The sequence below is a fragment of the Rhinoderma darwinii genome, chromosome 5 (assembly GCF_050947455.1).
Source record: "Rhinoderma darwinii isolate aRhiDar2 chromosome 5, aRhiDar2.hap1, whole genome shotgun sequence".
NCBI lineage: Eukaryota > Metazoa > Chordata > Amphibia > Anura > Rhinodermatidae > Rhinoderma > Rhinoderma darwinii.
In genome coordinates this window covers 324,749,368-324,771,805 of record NC_134691.1, presented here as the reverse complement: position 1 = coordinate 324,771,805, position 22,438 = coordinate 324,749,368, and the positions used below count along the sequence as shown (strand labels likewise).

The 22,438-nt window shown below is 43.4% G+C and overlaps 1 protein-coding gene across 6 annotated transcripts in view; it reads left to right on the top strand.

The window, feature by feature from the left end:
- RUNDC3B (RUN domain containing 3B) overlaps positions 1-22,438 on the top strand; it is a 141,971-nt gene that overhangs the window by 29,919 nt on the left and 89,614 nt on the right. For all 6 annotated transcript variants that reach the window (XR_012847774.1, XR_012847773.1, XM_075827645.1 and 3 more), the window contains exon 2: positions 13,637-13,752. Coding sequence is in view for 4 of the 6 variants with exons in the window: in XM_075827645.1 (XP_075683760.1) it covers positions 13,637-13,752 (116 nt within the window). In the remaining 2 variants the exon portion in view is untranslated. The remainder of the gene's footprint in view (positions 1-13,636; positions 13,753-22,438) is intronic.

The following is a 22,438-nucleotide window of genomic DNA, read 5'->3' as shown; positions in this document are numbered from 1 at the left end:
CACAGTTTTTGCGGCGATTCCCACTGCGTTGTTCGGCCGTGGCCACTATGTGCCGCGTCAAAAAACGCACTGAAAGACGCCTTCTCTGTCTCCCATTGATTTCAATAGGTCAGAGGTGGAACCGCGGCAAGAAAAAGCACGGCACTTATTATTTACCGCGAACAGCTAAAAACAGGCGTGGAAAAAACGCCCCCGCCTCCCTTTGAAATCATTGGGTGGCGCTTGGAGCTGTTTTTGCCGCTGATTCCGACTCAGATTCTGCCTCAAAATCAGTGTAAAAAACTCTGTGTGAACTGGGCCTTTGTCTTCTTCCTGTAGTAATTTTTCCTACACTTTCTTGCAGAATTCTTCTAGTTTAGGAATGTTCTTTGATCATCTTGCATGTGCAGCGTGTTTTAGGTCTACAGATTTGCGAAAATATTCAGTGTTTAATCTTTTGTTCCTTAAGAGGTCATTAGCAGTGATTTGGGGTTCTACTTTGCACATCTAACAGTCTATGAGCAGTTCTATCAGGGATGTCTCTTGGGTCGTCTCATTTAGGGAAAATGGACATCATAAAGGAGGGTTCTTCTGCTCGAGACCTCCGCTATGAGCCAGAACAGAGAGACGTGACTCCGTTCAGGCTGACTTGAGAGGCCCATGTCACATGAACGAGCCGTTAGGGTATGTTCACACGCAAAATCATAAACGTCTGAAAATAAGGCGCTGTTTCCATGTTTTTCTATAGAGTCAATGAAAAATGGCTCAAAAAACGTTTCAAGAAGTGACATGCACTTATTTTTCATGGCCGTTTTTTTACGTTTTGAAAAACGGCTGCGTAAAAAACGCCCCGTCGGAACAGAATGCTGTATTTGCTATTGAAATCAATGGGCAGATGTTTGGAGGCGTTCTGTTCCCGAAAAACGGCCGAAAATAGCCTGTGTGAACATACCCTTAATCTAAATATCCGCCATGTAATACTACATTTCTCCTGCAGCGGTAACAGAATTTATTAAACCCTGGAATTGGGAAACCTGGTGGACAACCCTTGTGTGAGCGGTAATGATGGGAATGTTGGTTGTCGGGATAACTCAAGGACCAGTATTTGCTGCTTTTTTTGTACTTTGAGTATAGGGGCTTTATAAACTTCTATGTTTTCCAATTTCGAATATTATTGTGTTCTCCTTGTGTTCCTTGCTCCGTGCAGCAGTGATCAGCTCATTCCAGCATAGGAAACCGAGTTCAGGGAGTGGAAGCGACTCCGTAGTAAATGGTCCAGCAGCTCCTCCATCAGCCCTCAATGACAAGTTATTCCACCATGCAATGTTACAGACTGTGGATTACATTCTGCTTCGAACCGTCTTCCTTCTACTGTGGTCTTATCCATTTGATATTAAAGATATTCTATGTCGCCTAGTAAATAATGCTAAAATAATCCAGCATGTATAGCGTTCTAATTTACATGGTCTTCACAAGATTTGATAAAGCGTCTTTTTTTTCCATAACAACAGCGCCACTCTTCTTCTGTAGGTTGTTTTTGGTATTGCAGCTCAGCCCCATTCAAGTGAATAGGGCTGAGCTACAGTACCAGACACAACCCGTAGACCAGAGTGCTGCTTTTTCTGGAAAAAAAAGCAGACCTTTTTTTTTAACATCTTGTGCAACACCTTTAACCCCTTCCCGATATCTAATATACTATTACATCATGGTAAGTGGGTAGTGCTCGCGAAGTAACATTATAGTGTACAGAAGCTGTGCCGTGGCATCAATCGCCAAGACCCTGCTCTAACGGCCGGATCCCGGCCATTTAACCCCTTAGATGCCGTTGTGAATGCTGACTACTAAGTGGTTAGACAGAGGGAAGGGGCTTCCTCTGTCAACCAATCGGCAGCCCCGCAACGCAATCATGGGGTGCCGATGAGTTGCTATGGCATCTGGGGGGGTCTAACAATGTCCCCCATGTCTGCCATCTTTGTACAACTATTAGGCCCTTCCCGAGGCGAGTCCTCAGGAGGATTTCTAAATCACCCATAAATCATGTAGAGTTGACATCAAACCTAGGTATAGGGGATTACTCCTTACACTGTGATTTTGGGGCGTTGTGCTCGATGGGGGATTGTTTGCCACCAATGCTACTGTTGTCTCTTGATGCTCTTCGTATACAACCCCTTTGATGTGTTCATTTTATAAAACATATTTTGACAATTCTCTTCGTATACACACATACACACACATACATACATACACACACACACACATACATACACACACACACACACACACATACACACATACAAACATACACACACACACACAGTTTCCTCTTTTATTTCTATGTTGGCTCATATGCCTAGATAATGGATAGTGAGTCATATCTAAGTATAAGGAAGTCAACTGGATGTGGCCAGGGTCAATAAGAAGTCAAAATCTTGCATCTCTAATGGAGAAGAGGACATCAAATGGGATTTTTATATATATTATAAACCCTCCTAAGTAAACTGACCCATACAACCTGAAATTATTGCTCAAAACATTATATTTGGGTGTTAAGGATGTGTCACCTCTCCTGAGTATGTCCCCAAGCTCTTGCAGTGTACAATCTGTGTTAATGGTTTCAGACTGTCTCAGGATACATACACCCTACTGACAAGGGGAATGGTAAGGGTATGTTCACACGCTTACTAAAAAACGTCTGAAAATACGGAGCTGATTTTCAGACGTTTTTCGCAGCGTTTTTTACGGACCGTTTTTGGAGCTGTTTTCTATAGAGTCAATGAAAAATGGCCCAAGAAGTAACCTGCACTTCTTTTTCGCAGCCGTTTTGAAAAACGGCCGCGCCAAAAAACGGCCCGTCAGAACAGAACGTCATTTTTCCCATTGAAATCAATGGGCAGATGTTTGGAGGCGTTCTGCTTCCGATTTTTCGTGCGTTTGCAGCCCGAAAAATGGCCGAAAATAGGCTGTGTGAACATACCCTTACACTCAGTTCTAAATTTATTAATACATTTCCAGGAGGAGTAACGGAGGAACAGCACAGCTAAAAGTTCCAAGAAACGATGCTCCAAAACTTATGTTTTATGGGGAATTAAAGCATTTACTAAAAGAGACGTGTCCGGAGAGCTGACCAGTTCTTTTTAGGGGGGATTCACACGAGCGTGTATTCGGTCCGTGCGGGCCGCGTGGTTTTCACGCGGCACGCATGGACCAATACAAGTCTATGGGGCAGTACAGACAGTCCGTGCTTTTTGCGCAGCGTTTGTCTGCTGCGCAAAAAGCGCGACAGGTTCAATAACTCTGCGTATTTCGCGCATCACGCACCCATTGAAGTCAATGGGTGCGTGAAAATCACGCGCACCACACGGAAGCACTTCCGTGGGACGAGCGTGATTCGCGCAACAGCAGTGAAAAGGATGAATGAAAACCGAAAAGCACCACGTGCTTTTCTGTTTCCGAACATCCAAACGGAGTGTCTTTGCGATGAGCGAAGCCGGACAAGCGTACCGAACTTCACCGGGTTCGGCCAAACTCGTTTTGGCCGATCCCGGCAAAAAAATTATCGGTACGCGACGTCGGGAGAGATTCACTGTGCATGGTGCTGAAAGAGTTAAACTGTTTCAGCACCATGGACAGTGACTTGCGATCCCAAAATACATGAACCTGTAAAAAAAACCGAAGTTCTAACTTACCGATTACTCCTGTCTCCTTCCTGCAGTCCGACCTCCCGGGATGACACTTCAGTTCAAGTGACAGCTCCAGCCAATCACAGGCCAAGCACAGGCTGCAGCCAATCACAGGCTAATAACAGGCTGCAGCAGTCACATGGACTGCCGCGTCATCCAGGGAGGTGGGGCCCGATGTCAAGAGAGGCGCGTCACCAAGGACGCGTCACCAAGGCAACGGCCGGGAAGTTCTCGGTAAGTAGGAACTTTCTCTTTTTTTTTACAGGTTTTTCGCTGTTGTGTTCGGCATTCACTGTCGAGGGTGCTGAAAGAGTTAGCTCTTTCAGCACCTTGGACAGTGACGGGCGTCGACAAGCCTCATCTCTATGATGCCGGCTGCGCGAAAATCACGCAGCCGCGCATCAGACACGCATGACACACGCAGCTGTCAAATGGTTTTTGCGCTCGCAAAACGCCGCGTTGTTTGCGCGCGCAAAAACGCAACGCTCGTGTGAATCTCCCCTTAGATTGTGAAAAGTTTATGTAAATCACATCACTATAATAATCACAGTTGGAATCAGTTGAGGTGTCAGGCCCCATGCACACGACCGTAAAAATTCTCCATAATTGCGGACTCTAATACGGTCCGTAATTACGGACCCATTCAGTTCTATTGGCCGCGGAGACCTTTCTGTATTGCTACGGATGGGTGTCCGTGCCGTAGAACTGTGCCAGGAATTATCGAGCATGACCGTTTTTTTTCGTGTTTTACGGGCCGTGCTCCCATGCTTTGTATGGGAGCACGGGCCGAAAATGCAGGCGGCCGTCAGCAGCCAGCCATGCCCGCAATCCGGGCCGTGATGACAGGGAAAGGCAGTGTGCATGGGGCCCCATACAGGTGTCCTTTGCTGTCTGGTACTTAAATACTGGTCAGATAGACATGAAGGACTTCATCATTCTAGCTTACCCAGGACACTTTGAGGGTATCATTGACCTTCTAGACTTCAAGTTTCAAGCCCAGATAAGTCTATCCTTACTCTTGTATTATAGCAGCGCCCTCCCATGGATGACATCATTTACCACATCCTTTATGCTGGTCATTTACGAAGCTCAACCTGTTCACCAGTGGCTTAGCTGCGGGAGACCCAAAGTTGAAGGTGGGCTGGGTACAGGTGCCAAGGTCTCCACTGCCACTTAATGGACTATTCATGGCAAACCTGCATTTGCAATCCTATACATTGTCTTATGTCTCTCAACCTGATATTCAACCTGCTGGATCCTGAAAACCACTTATATCCTCCTGAATGAACCATATCGATCCTGCTTTGGAAAGATCTATTTCAGGCATGGAAGGAGTAAAGAGATGGATAAAGTTCTTGCAGCCATTAGGTGTTCTGGAGAGAAACACACAATGATTTTCCGCTCCATTTAGCTTTATAGTTAGTTATAATCTACCACCTTGTCCATGGAAGAAGCATTGTGTTTACTTGTCTCCGTAATACGGAATAAAAGCATAATCCGTTCTCCCCACTCAAAAAATTAACACTTCATGTACTTTAAAAGTAGACGTAAAGTAGGAAATATAGCAAATTTTTTTGTCTTCCGTTTAGTTTAAAGGGGAACTCCATAAAAAAAAATTCAGGCATGTCATTAATACTTTTCAGAAGCCAACATTGACCAGGGGTCCATGTGCTAGGTTTCTCATTGAATGTTATTAAAGAGGTTGTTGCACCAAGACCAACCCTAGAAAAAATTAAAAATAAAGACGTCTCAAAAATCAGGAATCCACGGCAATGAGAGGGAATTTCGTCAAGCCACTTATCTACACATCTACGTCCAGCCATCTAGAACTGTATACATGCAATGGATGACGATGTGGCCATGCCAAGAAAGCCAGAGGAGGAGTCTCTTATACTAATAGAGGGGGTGTCCCGAGGGAAGATCGACCCCCTATGACAATGTTTAGTATTCCAACCGAACCAATCTGTTTAGCAATATACACATATTAATAATTATTACATATTACTTTTTTCTGGTCAGAAAGTTAAAGGGGTTGTAGGATATTAGAAAAATAGTGGCGCAGTTTCTGGAAGAAGGTCTCATGAATACAACCCCTGTGCGTATACCCTTTTAGGGCATATGGGTGTCAAAGAGCGGGGTCCCCTCTATGAGCCAGAACCAAGAGCTGTTCTGTAAGAGCGGCACCCAGTCTAGCAGAACCGGGATCTCCATGCATTACATAGACGTGTTTTGCTGCAACCACTGCAAGGGAAATGTACGGCCAGACATGGGTTCTTTCAGTGGTAATACCTGATCGCCAGGGGTTAGAGAAGACGGCACTGCGGCGATCAGCTGATCGTTGGGTCGATTCTATTTAATAAGGGGTTGCTTTCATGAGACTCCTTTAATCTCATACAACTTTTAACTGTTATTACATGTATGGGAACTTATCACATAGCATATTACAACAGTAGGTACCTGTATGGTACGTGTTCTCGTCAGCTGGCATTTAATTACAGGTACTGTGCCATTTTCTACTCCACGTCTACTCCAACATATTATTTGTACCATTTTTTCTCAATTCACCAAAGTATTTATTTTAATGGTAATACCCCTTTAAGAAGAAGAAATACTCATATAACTATCATGACATTTATGCCCATCTTTATTTAAAACCGTTTTTAATGGCGTTTTTTTTTAACATAGAAGTCCTTTTATTAGCTTTTGCCATATTTTTCATCATTTCTTTCTTTTATAAGCTCCTAGGGTAATTGGTTGCGACAGTTTAGCCAGAAGAGGAGACAAGGAGGTTACAATTAATAGGCACAGACAATTCCAATTAATTTACCTAACATTTACACCCGCGGACCTTTTTCAATTTAAATTAGAAATGGTAATACTTTCCCATACTGACTGTCTTAGTACTTTATAATTATATAAGAATGAGAGCATATCTCATGAGGCTTCCTTGAGGCCGGAATGGACCACACTGGTAAAATACGTATGTGGCGAGACGAGAACGAGGGGGGGGGGATCTTGTAGCTTTCACTCTATTCAATTGAAAACTAATTTTCGTAGTTTCGTAGACTATTTCCACTCACAAAAACGCTTTTCTATAATCTAATAACAATGAAGATTCTTATATTGTGTTATTCTGTGTAGCAACACTGAGACTTTGTAGATATAGGGCAGATCGTAGCAAGATGGTGCCTGGTCATTGCATAAAGTGGTATGCCAAAAATGGATCATATGAAACATAATGCGGGTATGTGGCATAGGACTAGGGATTCTGTAAAAATCTCATATTCAGGCTGTGAACTGAAATTCCAGTATAGAGTAGGCAGGTACAGACACAACATGCTGCCAGACCCCTTGTACGATGGATAGCATCAGTGCCGACATCCCCCATTGACTTGCAACGGGGTTCGTCAGAGTGTCCGTCGTTCTAATGCCAGTCCTCCCGTCAAATCTGATGAAACTGGCAACAAAGGCTCAAAATAAAGCCTCCGAAACAAGTGTGAACAAAGCTTAAAGAGGCTCTGTCACCAGATTTTCAAACCCCTATCTCCTATTGCAGCAGATCGGCTCTGCAATGTAGATTACAGTAACGTTTTTGTTTTTTTTTCAAAAACTAGCATTTTTGGCCAAGTTATGAGCATTTTTATATTTATGCAAATTAGCCTTTCTTAAGTACAACTGGGCGTGTTTAAAGTTAAGTCCAACTGGGCGTGTATTGTGTGTGTACATCTGGGCGTTTTTACTTGCTTTAACTAGCTGGGTGTTGTGAATGGAAGTGTATGATGCTGACGAATCAGCATCATCCACTTCTCTTCATTACCACCCAGCTTCTGGCAGTGCACAGACACACAGTGTGTCCTCGCGAGATCACGCTGTGACGTCACTCACTTCCTGCCCCAGGAACTTCATCGCGTCGGATGAGCGAGGACACGCTGTGTGTCTGTGAACTGCCAGAAGCTGGGTGGTAACGAAGAGAAGTGGATGATGCTGATTCGTCAGCATCATACACTTCTATTCACAACGCCCAGCTAGTAAAACAAGTAAAAACGCCCAGATGTACACACACAATACACGCCCACTTGGACATAACTTTAAACACGCCCAGTTGTACTTAAGAAAGGCTCATTTGCATAAATATAAAAATGCTCATAACTTGGCCAAAAATGCTCGTTTTTGAAAAAAAACAAAACGTTACTGTAATCTACATTGCAGCGCCGATCTGTTGCAATAGGAGATAGGGGTTGCAAAATCTGGTGACAAAGCCGCTTTAACTCTGAGAAGTTATGTAGGAAGCCCCTGCATTTATAAAATCGGTTTTCTGGGATTACCCACAAAACCTTTGTTTGTAAAAACCTCCTTATAATAAAATAATCTTTCTTCCTCCGTAGAGATTTTGCCCTTGATAGATAGATAGATAGATAGATAGATAGATAGATAGATAGATAGATAGATAGATAGATAGATAGATAGATAGATAGATAGATAGATAGATAGATAGATAGATAGTGTGAGTTTGTTGGGCGATTAAATCTTTCTACTGATGGTGATGTTTCTATTTCTGAGTGGTGCCCTATTTCAAAAGGTTATAAAATAAGTTTCTCCCACATCCAGCACTATGGAATATTTTGTAAGCTTTACAGTAGTGATGTTCTTGCAGAAAGACCTGAACAGTGTTAGGGTGAAGAGGCATTTGGGATTTACAGCCATTCATATATATGTGGGAACTTGTTCACTTTGTCTTCTTCAGAGGATAAAAAATGCTGCGTTGTCTGGAAAATCTTTATCTATAGTATGGTTTGTAGATTAAGGGAAGTGGATAACATTAGAAGAAACCTGAAAGACTATGTACACCTTTTTTAAATAGTTTTGTTTGTTTTTTTTAAATGTGTTTCAGTGCGTTCGGTGCAACTTTGTAAATACTTTTTATTAAAAAAATATTTTGACTTTTTGAGATACAGCCGCTTTGTATCCTGTGTACAGAGCAGCTGTATCTACTGCTGAAACCTGTATCCATCAGGTCACTGGGACTGACGGGCTCAGTGTTAGCAGGTCCTGCATGTCTCTGACACAGGATCGAGCCCTAACAGATCCCATGTAAGTACAGAACTCATTGTTACTTATTTGTGTACCGAACGCGGATTGTTTCCTGACCCCATCTCTGCCTTGCTCTACAATCTGATGCCCCTTGTATGTGTGCTGAACTTTGATTGTTTCCTGACCTCATCTCTGCCCTACGCTACAAACTGTTGACTCTTATCTGTGTACCGAACCTGGACTGTTACTTAACTACTCTTGCTATTATTAAGGTCGTTCAGTGGGGGCGCAATAACATCCACTAGTTTCCTATTTTGTTAAGAAACCTAATACTATGTGCTCCAGAAACACTTCCTTCGAGGTAATTGACTGTCTTAGAGTGTGAAATACTCACAGGGGAACTGTTCTTATAGCGAGTAAGTCAAAACAGAACTGAAGAAACCCAGAGTGAGTACAAACGGGTAAAAATGTAATCTGTGTTTAGAAATGATCTCGTGGTGATGGATCACTGGCCACAAAGAGGTACATTTTATAAGTAATTAACTCAGGTCACATAGACAGTACAACTACTATGGGGAGAAAAGCGTCTCTTAATCTTTATCTGAGAGCTCCATATATATGGAAATCATTGTTTGTTTCCATTTCTGTTTGGCAGACTATTTTCTCGAGAGGTTTCTGAACACAAAGGAATACGAGACTTCTCCAAAGAGATCCAATCAGACATACTCTGACAGCGATATGTTGATGAGGATTGCAGAGCACCTGCTGTCCAGACTGAAAATCCTTATGGGTTTTGGAGAAAAATAGTACATTTTCTTTTAACCCATTTAGTCAACTTTGTATGAAGTAATGACCATTTACATGACATGCGTCACAGCTGGGATCACACCACTGTGCATAGTGGGTTAAAATAAGACATAAGTCAATTTAGTTCATCCTATTATACTTACCAACAGCGCTGTGGATCCGGAGTCGTGGAGTCGGTAGAAACGTATTAAATATATATTAATATTGTATTGATTTATTCAATGCAAAGTGTGTTGCATATTTAATTACAGGAATTTAGAAAAGTTTTTGTTTAAAAATTGTATTCCAATAAATGTATTTTCTGTTCTAGCTAAGTAACCTACTTATTTACATAAAATAATGAAAAGCCTGATGTTACCATTTTAATACAGTAAATGCGATTTGATTATCCAAAGCATACTCGCTTTTCCGCGCAGAAAATGTTTGCAGCATGTGGATCAGATTTGTAACTGTTATCCATTTCCCTTATACTGTAATTGGCTGCAGATTTAACAAGTGCAAATTCGCCATGTGTGAATTCACACTTACTTGGGGTGCATCGCTGCACTGCCACTGGGGGGGGGGGGTGTCTGCACTGCCACTGGGGGTGTGTGTCTGTACTGTCACTGGGGGTGTGTGTCTGTACTGTCACTGGGGGTGTGTGTCTGCACTGTCACTGGGGGATGTGTGTCTGCACTGTCACTGGGGTGTGTGTCGGCACTCTCACTGGGGGTGTGTGTCTGCACTGTCACTGGGGTGTGTGTCGGCACTCTCACTGGGGGTGTGTGTCTGCACTCTCACTGGGGATGTGTGTCTGCACTCTCACTGGGGGTGTGTCTGCACTCTCACTGGGGGTGTGTCTGCACTCTCACTGGGGGTGTGTCTGCACTGTCACTGGGGGTGTGTCTGCACTATCACTGGGGGTGTGTCTGCACTATCACTGGGGGTGTGTCTGCACTGTCACTGAGGGTGTGTCTGCACTGTCACTGGGGGATGTGTGTCTGCACTGTCACTGGGGGATGTGTGTCTGCACTGTCACTGGGGGATGTGTGTCTGCACTGTAACTGGGGGATGTGTGTCTGCACTGTCACTGGGGGTGTGTGTCTGTACTGTCACTGGGGGTGTGTCTGCACTCTCACTGGGGGTGTGTCTGCACTCTCACTGGGGGTGTGTCTGCACTCTCACTGGGGGATGTGTGTCTGCACTCTCACTGGGGGATGTGTGTCTGCACTCTCACTGGGGGTGTGTCTGCACTCTCACTGGGGGTGTGTGTCTGCACTGTCACTGGGGGTGTGTGTCTGCACTGTCACTGGGGGATGTGTGTCTTCACTGTCACTGGGGATGTGTGTGTCTGCACTGTCACTGGGGATGTGTGTGTCTGTACTGTCACTGGGGATGTGTGTGTCTGCACTGTCACTGGGGATGTGTGTGGCTGCACTGTCATTTGGGGTCTGCAGTTGTCACTGTTGCTGCATCTGTCACTGTTATTGGGATTTGGAGGTCCTGTAGAGATCACTGTTATGGGGGTCCTGTGGCTGTTATTAAGGGTCTGTGTCTCGCACTGTTACAACAGTATCCATAATGTTACAGTTCGGTAAGCCTGAGAATCTCATATAGGGGGTCTGTGTGTTTTTACTTTTACTATGTCTGTCATCGTGTTTGGGGATCCTGTAGTGGTCACTATTATGGGGGTCGTATGACAGTCATTTTTATTGGGGGTCCCGTGGCTGTTATTGGTCTGTTTCTCTTATATAACATGTTTTACTGTTTATTGAGCATGCAAATCTAATTTCAGATTAAATCTTAGCTACAAGCTGTTACTGTGTGTTCTCTGTTGGGTGCCCAATAAGTTATCTCAAAAGTTTTGATTGGGTCTATTTACATATTTATATAAAGCTATATCTCTATTTGCCTTTTCTTCTCTAGGGTAAATACATTTTTCTATAAGGGCCTGTTCACATAAACGTTGGCTTTCCGTTCCGGGGTTCCGTCTGAGGTTTCCGTCGGGTGAACCCCGCAACGGAAAGTCAAACTGAAACCACAGCTTCCGTTTCCGTCACCATTGATATCAATGGTGATGGAAACATTGCTAATGGTTTCCGTTCGTCACCATTCCGGCAGGTTTCCCTTTGTTCGACAGAATCAATAGCGCAGTCGACTGCGTTATTGATTCCGTCGTTAAAATGGAAATCTTCCGGAATGGTGACGAACGGAAACCATTAGCAATGTTTCCAACACCATTGATATCAATGGTGGCGGAATGGAGTTGTGGTTTCAGGTTGACTTTCCGTTGCGGGGTTCACCCGACGGAAACCTCAGACGGAACCCCGGAACGGAAAGCCAACGCTGATGTGTACAGGCCCTAAACTGTAGACTCACCAAATCGTTGTCCATTACTATACACTGTAAATGACATGCCTATTCTTTCTCCCAAAATGTATAATCTGAATATTGAACCTCATCTGCCATATTGCTGCCCATTTAACCAGTTTATACCAAGAGATCCTGTACAGTACCCATTACACTGAATGTCACTGGTGTAATCTACATATACAGAGAAAGTAATACTAAGTTCAGCTATTACAGGTTAAAGCACCTAAAGCAGCTTACCTGGCTAGGACCTGATTGCGGGGACCTCCAAAAATCAGCTATTATCATGGTGGAGGCCCCCAACCTACACATGTAAAATTACACGGCCCTCATTGTAATGTATTGTTTGTACCAAGCCGCACTATGCCATTTCTAGCTATTTCATTAGGGTCTCAAGAGGGGTCCTCCGTCAATGACATCCATATACAGAGCATATGGATAGAAGTTGTCCTGATGGAAGAATCAAATGGTCTCTGTATTGAACCCTGGGGTATACAGCTAATAACATTTATGCATTCGGAATATGAGACGTTTATAACTACCTTCTGGTTGCAGTTTTTGGGGCCAACTTTGTATTCATATACAAACTGAACTAATAAGACGACTGGACCTTAGGAAGAACAGTATCAAATTATTTAGAAAAGACTCCGTATAATCTACATCCAGAACTCTATCCAGTTTCCTCATCACTACTTCATAAAAGTCAAGCAAATGTATTTGACATGATCTCCCTATCCAGGAGCCATTCTGGCATGGTGAATGCGAGTGTGACCTTAGACCTAACCCCACGTCTAACTTCCATTTCTTCAACTTTTTGGATCTTCTTCGGCCTCATGCGCACGGCCATGTTACAGATCCATGGTGTATGGGTCTGTAATACGGTACCGATAGTCTGAATGCTGTAACTCCTCGTGTCTTTCATTTTATATGGAGACACACAGAAGCTTTACTCTGATTTTGTGAGAATCCGAACTTCACGTAGGCAGGATACCATAATGGAGTCCATAATTGACAACAGTCCAGATTTTTGTGGGACTGTCCCATGAACTGGATCACAAAAGGGGCAGATATTATTTTAATGTTTTTTGTTTTTTTTAAACGGAGCAATTCAGTGGTATTTCGGGGATGTTTCCAGAGGGTTTAAAAATGTCCTGTGATTTGGAATTAAAATGCTGGTAAGTACAGGAGTCCATAATACAGAGCCATTAGGACTATGAGTGCCACTATACGAGGTCTGTTCTCTATGCAATGCCATGTGCTTGTGAGTCGTTGATGGGTTCATACTTGAATTTTTTACATTTTTTGCAGTATGGATTTGTTTCAGATCTTTTGACTGTTCTTTTGCAATCATTTTCTTTTCAAGATCCGTCATAATGTCAATTTGTCAAATTATAATTTTTTGCATGTACATAAGTCTCTCATGTAATTTATTTGGGGGAAAAGGGTTGTGCAAAAATTTCAGTAAGGCTTCATGTACATGGCTATAATATGACTCAGTCCGATTTTCACCGAGCTGTAATAGGGCAGGAATAGACTGCTTAGGGTACCATAACGTACCTCCGTATGAGGCCTAACTTTCAGTATAGCTGCACGGAGATCAAGTTGGATTTCAAAAGAAACATTGGAGATGATGTTACCATACTGTATCCGGATATTCCTAATGTATCTCATGAACACTTTTGTCACTGTTGCAATGGGTTACCCCAATATTATGCCATACAAAGTGCTATATAAATAATAATATTCCAGTCTTGTAGGAACAACTTTTGACTGGTTTCTCTTGCCTGCAGGTTCTCCGTGAAGACGCTGATAGACCGCTCCTGCTTTGAGACCATTGATGATTCTGCTCCTGAATTTTTAAACTTTGCCTCTATTCTGGAACAAATCCTAAGCCATCGTCTCAAAGGTAACAAGGTTCAGATCTTTTTTCCTACTGCCATGTAATACTGTAAATTGATGTGACAGATAATAAATTCAATGGGGGGCGGTTTACTAAAGTTAAAGGGGTTATCCGGGTGGTGAAAATGTTGGAGTAATGACTGTAAATGAGATAAATAAGCAAAAGAAGCGATACTTACCTATTCTTCCTCCTGGCGATCAAGCGCTGACGGTCCAACGGTACCCTCAGTGATTGTTTACATGCACGTAGCATGCGGCCTCTGTAGCCAATCAGCCGCTGAGCCCTCTGATGACTTTTTACCTTAGATGTGGTAATCTGGGATCATAGTTATCACTATACTAGTCCTTAGGACCCCAGTTATCAGAATGTACATTGATTTTCCGAGAATATTTTTCCGGTAGGGGTCTGACTGGGATTCACTCCTATATTGTTTATACAGATACAGCGTCTTGTCGTACAGGTGTCTGTGTGTTTTACTGCAGCTCAGTCCCATTCAAGTGAATAAGACTGAGCTGCAGTTCCAGTCACAGCCACAATCGTATGTGCGGCACTGTGCCTGTGTGAACAAAGAAAGGGCCCCTTTTTTTCTGCTGTCTGCCTGGGGTCCTGGACGTGTCAGGCCCCCACTAAGGATAGGCCATCAATGTTCGACTCCTGGAAAACCTCTTTAAGATCTGAGTCATGGAGCATCGCATCCCCTTCATGCTTCTCATCGGCAGGGGTCCTACAGAATCGAGCATTATTAGCCTAACCTTGGGATAACCCAACAATGTCTGACTCTTAAGTTCACACCTTGATGTTTTGTTGCACTTTTTCCATGCCTTTAGTCCAAAGCAGGTGCATAACCTAAAGGTTGGAGGAGTATAATTGTACATTTTATTGGTACCCCCTTTTATTGTATCTACTCACTTGAAGGTGGAGAACCTCTTTAATACAGTTCATCCACAACACAAGAGACCCCGGAAAGAGCTCGGAGTACTCATCAAATGACTGAACACCGAATAACCTGGGATTAAAAAACATTTCAAGGATGATCCATATTTTTTTTGGGGTGGGCACTCTGATATTTAGGGTCTTCCAATAACCTGGTTTGACAGTTTTTAGGGTCTATGGGTCCAGTGTGTTACTTGAGTTATTCCACTAACATTACACTGATCTCATAGAGGCACATCAAAGTATCAGGAACATATTTATGGGGATATTTCCAGACGTGATGACATTTCTAGTAATACTTACAATAGTTGGCCTGTATGTAAAGTATTGTTATAAATGATGCTTTCTCACAGCAGGAAATATGAATAGGTCAAAAATATTTACCAACAAAAAAATGACCAGACCCTGCACGAAATGACATTTTACATAGAAATTCCAATTGCCGTTCCTGAAATTATTCTCGCACAGCGCAGGTTTTGGAAAATCGGCCCACAGTAAAAATGGAAATCGAAAGGTCACAAGGAAAAAGCCTTTGCATGTCTGTAGCTTCCTGTAATGAATTAGAAAATTGGCAAATATCTTTCCGTTTCTTGGATTAAAGGGGTTCTCTTATCACAACAACCCGTGTCCATATGCCCTAATAGGCTGACCGGGCCCATCCATGTATTACATTGATTTAGATGGCCAGCATGTAATACTACATTTCCCCTGCAGGTTTTCAATTTGTTGTTTATTCTGACATATATACCTCATATCGTTTTGATATAAACGAATAATCTGTTTTTAAATAACATTTTTACAGGATTTTGCAGGTAAATTTATATAATTCTTGTCTTCTACTCTAGTCACATCCAGAGCTCCATACACAATTCTGTTAGTTGCCCCCAACCTATTGCTAATATCTAATCGGAAGGTTAGAAAGGTGTATAAAATGATGAAAGTGAGCATGAATGCAGGATCAGACTACACAGTGCTTTTTTGTAGTCTGTCACCATAGAGACACATAGTCTGCAGAGATATAGACACAAAACAGTAGCAAATTTTTAATCAAAACTATTTGCAAAGTTGCCATATTTTTTATTTTAGATGCAGTGGAGCCATAATTAACTGGCTGTAAAAATGCATATAGCCTTTGATGGTGTTTTCTACATTCGCATACAGCAGTTTAGCTATTCCCTGCTGTCAGACATGTGACATAAGAGCTTAGTTCTATCCAAAGGATAGGTGATTAGTGTTTGATCACTGGGGGTCCCACCGCTAGGGCCCCCATCGATCAAGAGAACAGGGGACCAGAACCCGCTGTTCCTCCTTGCTGCGTCCTCCATCTCCGGCAGTCCTATAAAGAATGAATGGAGCAGTAGCACAAATGCGCGACTGCCGCTCTGTTCATTTAGGGGACTCGGGACACCCATTCTTTTGATTGGTGGGGGTCCTGGCGATGGGACCCCTAGCGATCAAACCCTTGTGGATAGGTGATAAGTGGTTGTGGTGGGATTTCCCCTTTAAGTCTCTTATTGAGGAACGTGTAGCCCTAGTTTCTCTCATGAACACCTCGCTTTCTGGTAAGTGCTGTGACATTCTCCTGTACGGTGTGTAGAATGATCGTCAGAATCATCTCGTTGTCTATCCAGTTGCTTTATATTGAGAAATCATTATATTGAGTGTAGAAAGTAAAGACCCCTCCGGCTTCACACCAGGGTCTTTAAAGTTGAATAAAAGGTATATCAATTATAAACTCAATAACCTGCACTTTACTATTTCCGTCTCTTACTAAGGAGATCAATGGCTGCCATATATAATGACATTGATTTTTTTGGGGGCAATTTGTTTAGTTCTCTAGGACTTTTTTTGAACTATTTGTTCTGTAGTCCATTATATTGATAGTGTGTAGGTGGTTATTTTAACAGGAATATAATGTTCCAGACTGAAGCCAAGCTGTTCTGTATGACTGCCAACACCGAACAAGTTCTTTTTTTTCCAGCTTCATAAAATCATATTATAGATGGGAGCTTGAAGGGTCATCGAGGGGATAAGATTTAGATGGGAGTCTGGTCAGAGGGAAACAAACGACCACCGGAAAAGGGGACTCCATTAGTACAGGGGTGGGGGATTTCTTGGTCCCCCATTCTAGCAACAAACGTTCCCGGTGGTCGGACAGTACTGTGTAGTTTAAATTCCCCACCACAATCCTGCAAATGTCAGCATTCTATAGGCAGCCTATAGTCTATAGTCTGTGAAAGGGCCACGGAATACAGGCTGTCGTCAGATACAATTTTATCCAATCCAGACAATGCTTTCTGAGCTAAACAGCCTGGACTCCATTGTAGCAACCTACCAGTCAGATATGTGCAGCTGCTGCTGATGTTTTTAGCTCACAGAGCATTGCCTATACTAGATACAATTGTATCCACTTCTCAGTTTAGAGCAGGACTAGTATGTACGGGTTTATAGCATGTGAATGCAAACAAGTGTGTTCTCTTTCATTGACTGCAAACAGATATGTTGAAAATGGTGAAAAACTGAAACTTAAAGTATATTAAAAAGTTGTAGAATTTTTTTATTTATACAACTATTACACTTTATGAACCTAAAACTGGAAAACTACTTTAACCCTATCACTGTCAAGGATGCATGTAATAGGTCATGAATTTAAACTCTTGAGCGACTAGAATTGAAGGACTGTGATACCCTTGGCATCACATAAAAGCCTGGAATCAGAGCTCTAGGTGTAATATTTGGGCAAAAGAGAACCAAACGGGGTGGATCCAGCGTTGCTGTGAATAAAAAGGAACTGGTTCCAAGTTTAATGGAGATATTTAAAATAGGATCAATCTAGATGATGTCCTGGAGTGTTTAGGAGAGATGTGAAAAAATTAGCGAAGCTTCGCTAATTTTTTCACATCTCTCCTAAACACTCCAGGACATCATCTAGATTGATCCTATTTTAAATATCTCCATTAAACTTGGAACCAGTTCCTTTTTATTCACAGCAACGCTGGATCCACCCCGTTTGGTTCTCTTTTGTCCATATATCGCGTGCCGACGCGAGGATCCGTGCGGTGACAGAGTGCAAAATCCACATACAAAAGGTGAGCTGGAGGTTTCGTCTCCCCCTCTTTTTTCTATGTAATATTTGGGGTGCAGCTTTCATTTGAAATCGGGGAGCAGAATGAAAAGTTTTAATTCCTGGTTCTGTGTCTCTGTAGGGGAGAGGGAGACGACAAGAGCAGGTAGAAAGACCACAGCCTGTTACTTTCATTGTTCCACCTATACAGCCTCCAGTGACCCTAGTGGGGTGATACCAGAACTTTTGATCATGTTATCACCCCTCTTACCAATAAATATGTGCTCCCTGATTGTCACGTTTAGGTTTTCTTAGTTTTTTTCCACGGAAGGATATAGAGGGTAAACAGTTAGGGTCAGTTCACACAGAGTTTTTTTGCCGCTGAGTTTGACGCAGAAAGTGGCAAAAAACTGCCAAAACCGCTCCCCATTAATTTCAATGGGAGGCGGAGGCTTTTTTTTCCCAGGCGGCTGTTGGCATCAGGCCCTTTCTTTGAGCAGTTTCCGCGGCTGACCTGCCATTGAAATCAATGGGAGGCAGGAAAAATCTGCGGCGCTCATTTTCAGCGTTTTTTTGCGGAAGGTTTTGCCCACTTTTTTTGCATTTTGTTCAACGGCCATGGGCAAGAAGCACCGCAAAAAAAAGGTTAAAAAAATCATCCAAAAAACACTGGCAATTAAAAATTTTTCAAATCTGTCAAAAAAACTCAGTGTGAACTAGTCCTTATGCGTCTAATCACACCCTGCGCCTATAAAGACCATTTGTTGACTCTGTGACTCTGATATTTACTGCCATCTGGATTGCTGATATTTGTGTTCTATTCAGTTCTGGTGAATATGTGAAGTTGTGTGGATGTAAACATCGGCATAAGGGCAGATTCAGACGAACGTTGCGTTTTTGCGCACGCAAAAAACGCTGCGTTTTGCGCGCGCAAAAACCACTTGACAGCTGCGTGTGTCATCCGTGTATAATGTGCGGCTGCGTGATTTTCGCGCAGCCGCCATCATAGAGATGAGGCTAGTCGACGCCTGTCACTGTCCAAGGTGCTGAAAGAGCTAACTGATCGGCAGTAACTCTTTCAGCACCCTCGACAGTGAATGCCGAACACAATATCGAGAAACCTGTTAAAAAAAAAAGAAAAAGTTCGTACTTACCGAGAACTTCCCTCCCGGCCGTTGCCTTGGTGACGCGTCCTTGGTGACGCGCCTCTCTTGACATCGGGCCCCACCTCCCTGGAGGACGCGGCAGTCCATGTGACCGCTGCAGCCTGTGCTTGGCCTGTGATTGGCTGGAGCTGTCACTTGGACTGAATTGTCATCCCGGGAGGTCAGACTGGAGGAAGAAGCCGGGAGTTATCGGTAAGTCAGAACTTCGTTTTTTTTCTACAGGTTCATGTATATTGGGATCGGAAGTCACTGTCCATGGTGCTGAAACAGTTTAACTCTTTCAGCACCCTGGACAGTGACTATCTCCTGACGTCGCGTACCGGAAATTTTTTTGCCGGGTTCGGCCAAAACGAGTTCGGCCGAACCCGGTGAAGTTCGGTTCGGTTGTCCGGGTTCGCTCATCTCAAAGACACTCCGTTTGGATGTTTGGAAACAGAAAAGCACGTGGTGCTTTTCTGTTTACATTCATCCTTTTGACAGCTGGTGCGCTGTTTCAGTCGGTTCGCACGGAAGTGCTTCCGTGCGACCTGCGTGGTTTTCACGCACCCATTGACTTCAATGGGTGCGTGATGCGCGAAATACGCGGAGATATTGAGCATGTCGCGCTTTTTGCGCAGCTGACAAACGCTGCGCAAAAAGCACGGACTGTCTGTACTGCCCCATAGACTTGTATTGGTCTGTGCGTGGCGCGTGAAAACCACGCGGCCCGCACGGACCGAATACACGTTCGTGTGAATCCCCCCTAAGGGTATGTTCACACGCTGAGTCAAAAACGTCTGAAAATACGGAGCTGTTTTCAAGTTTTCGCGGCCGTTTTTGGAGCTGTTTTCCATAGAGTCAATGAAAAACGGCTCCAAAAACGTACCAAGAAGTGACATGCACTTCTTTTTCGCGGCCGTTTTTTTACACAACCGTTTTTCAAAACGGCTGCGTAAAAAAAACGGCCAGTCGGAAGAGAACGCCGTTTTTCGCATTGAAATCAATGGACAGATGTTTGGAGGCGTTCTGCTTCCGATTTTTCAGCAGTTTTTCGGGCCGTGTGAACATTCCCTAAGTGACATGTATGAAGTCTGCACATCTTTTTTTTTTAGGAGGTGTTGTGCATCTAAGCTCCGCTTGGTTACAGGCTTTTAGCCACAAAAGTATATATTTTTTTACACAATGTAACGCTTTGATGCTATTGATGATATTTGAAATATAAAGCACTACAAAGTAATATACGGTATTCTTAATGGTTAATAGTAGGTGAACCTACACAAAATTTTGGAGCCTCGCTTTAATGTGGAACACCCAGTTCTAGTATCTGATTATTAATTTGCCTTCACATCTGCATTGCATTGAATTTCAGGCTGATAATAGGAGACGCTGCTGTGGTCACAGATCTTTTACAGATTTGTACTCTGAGATATAATCTTGAGAAGGTCTTGCGTCTGATCTCGTAGGGAACACTGACCGTCTGAGGATTGTGTCATCTATCATCTGTGGATTTAATTACGCGGATTAATGTTTCCTTTCATCTCGGATCATGTCAGATTAATGTCTCCGTGACCTTCCACTTTATAAAATCCTAATTATTTCTTCTGCCTGTGGATATTGATAAAATTCAGTTTAATCGCGACGTCAAGGTTTTAGTTGGACATAATGGGGGAGATTTACAAAGCAAAATGCCACTAGATTCTGGGTCGAATTGCACCAGTAAAGTGTTGTACATGTCGTGCGCCAAATTTATTACGTGTTTTAGACACTTTTTATGCCTCATTAGGCAGTGTCTAGTACCACAACCACTTTGATGCCGTGGACGCTATTAACCGCGGCATCTAGGGGGTTAATGGAGTAGCAGTACTCCAGGGTCTTCCCTGTGACTGCTGCTGTATAGTTCAAGCACGGACACAGGAATCTGTAGCACCAATCGGAGCCGGCAGACAAGTAATGTGGCCACCGTCTAAAAACACTCCGTTATCTGAAACGTATAAAGTCATTCAGCGGGAGGCAAGTGGTTAAAGAGAACCTTTCACCTGACCATACATGTGCAACATGTAATAGGCGCTGCTGCACAAACCCTGTCTCATTAAAAAAAACAAAAAAAAAAACTATCCTCCTTAGATATCTTTAGATATTGGTGCCGTTATATTTGGCGCCCGATATGTAAATAACCCCCTGAACTGTCAATGGGGCGTGTAAATGGCATGGGGGCGTGTTACTTATTACTGTGACACTGTCCAATCAGCTACAGACAGTGTCACAGCGGCTTGTGCTGTGTGATATCTCTTGCGCGATCACACAGTCTTGCCTTCACTGTCTGACAAGAGCTGAAGAGTGAGAGCGTGCGTTCGCACACGCACGCACAGCTCCGCCGCTGCCACGGAACAGAAGATTAGAAGAATGTAAATTCTTCTTCTTCTGTACCGTGACGGTGGGAATATCGTTGGCAGCGGCGTTGGAGCTTTGCGCACATGCGTGCGAAGGCGCATGCTCTCACTCTTCAGCTCTCGGCAGACAAGGACGAAAGGACTGTGTGATCTCGCAAGAGTGATCACACAGCACAATCCGCTGTGATGAGGTCCGTAGCTGATTGGACAGTGTCACAGCGATAAGTAACACGCCCTTATGCCATTTACACGCCACATTGGCAGTTCAGGGGGTTATTTACATATCGGCGCCAAATATAATGGCACCGATATCTAAATAACGGCGGATAGTGGATAGTGGCTGCAGTGGCGCCTATTACATGGTGCACTCAGCTGCACATGTATGTGCAGGTGAAAGGTTCTCTTTAAGGTCCAAAATTGTGGTCAGAACTCTGTTTTTCTTACACAAAGCTTCGGATCTGATTCCCCTTACACAGTCATAGGGGGGAATCTATCAATCTTCCTACGCCAGTTTTCTGGCCAAAAACTTTTGGCAATTTTACGTCGGCCATGGCATTTTGGTGAAAAAGGCAAGGCTTTCAAAAAAGGAGCGAAGTCACAGCAGCCCAACAAATTTATTATAATTTTTTATCATTTATGCTAGAAAACTGGCCAAAAGGTGGTGTATATTTCACTCTGTGGGCCAGATTGGACTACCCCCATCGGACAATTAAATATATATTAAAAAAAAGAATGCTAACCTTACTGGTCCTCTTCTCCCCTCAGGCGGCTCGTGGCTGATGACGTTGAGTGTTGCGTTGCATATAAGGTCCTGATGCTTCTCGGCGTCAGGACTTGGTATGAGCTGCATCATGCTTAGAGAGCCCGAGGGGACCCGGAGGGGAGACGTGAAGAGGAGTGGTGAGGTGAGTATGCTTCTATTGTATGTCCGATGGGAAGGGGGGAATGGATGGTGCACAATTGCGGAGCACAGAAAAATGTGACACATTTACAAAGAGACTTACGCTGGGACCACCACGATCAAGAATGGGGGTCTCGGGTCCCCTGAATGAACGGAGTAAATAAACATTCTCTATGGAACTGCCGGAGATAGCCGAGTGCTGTACTCCGTTATCTCCGGCAATCCCATAGAGAATAAATAAAGCGGCAGCGCACTTATG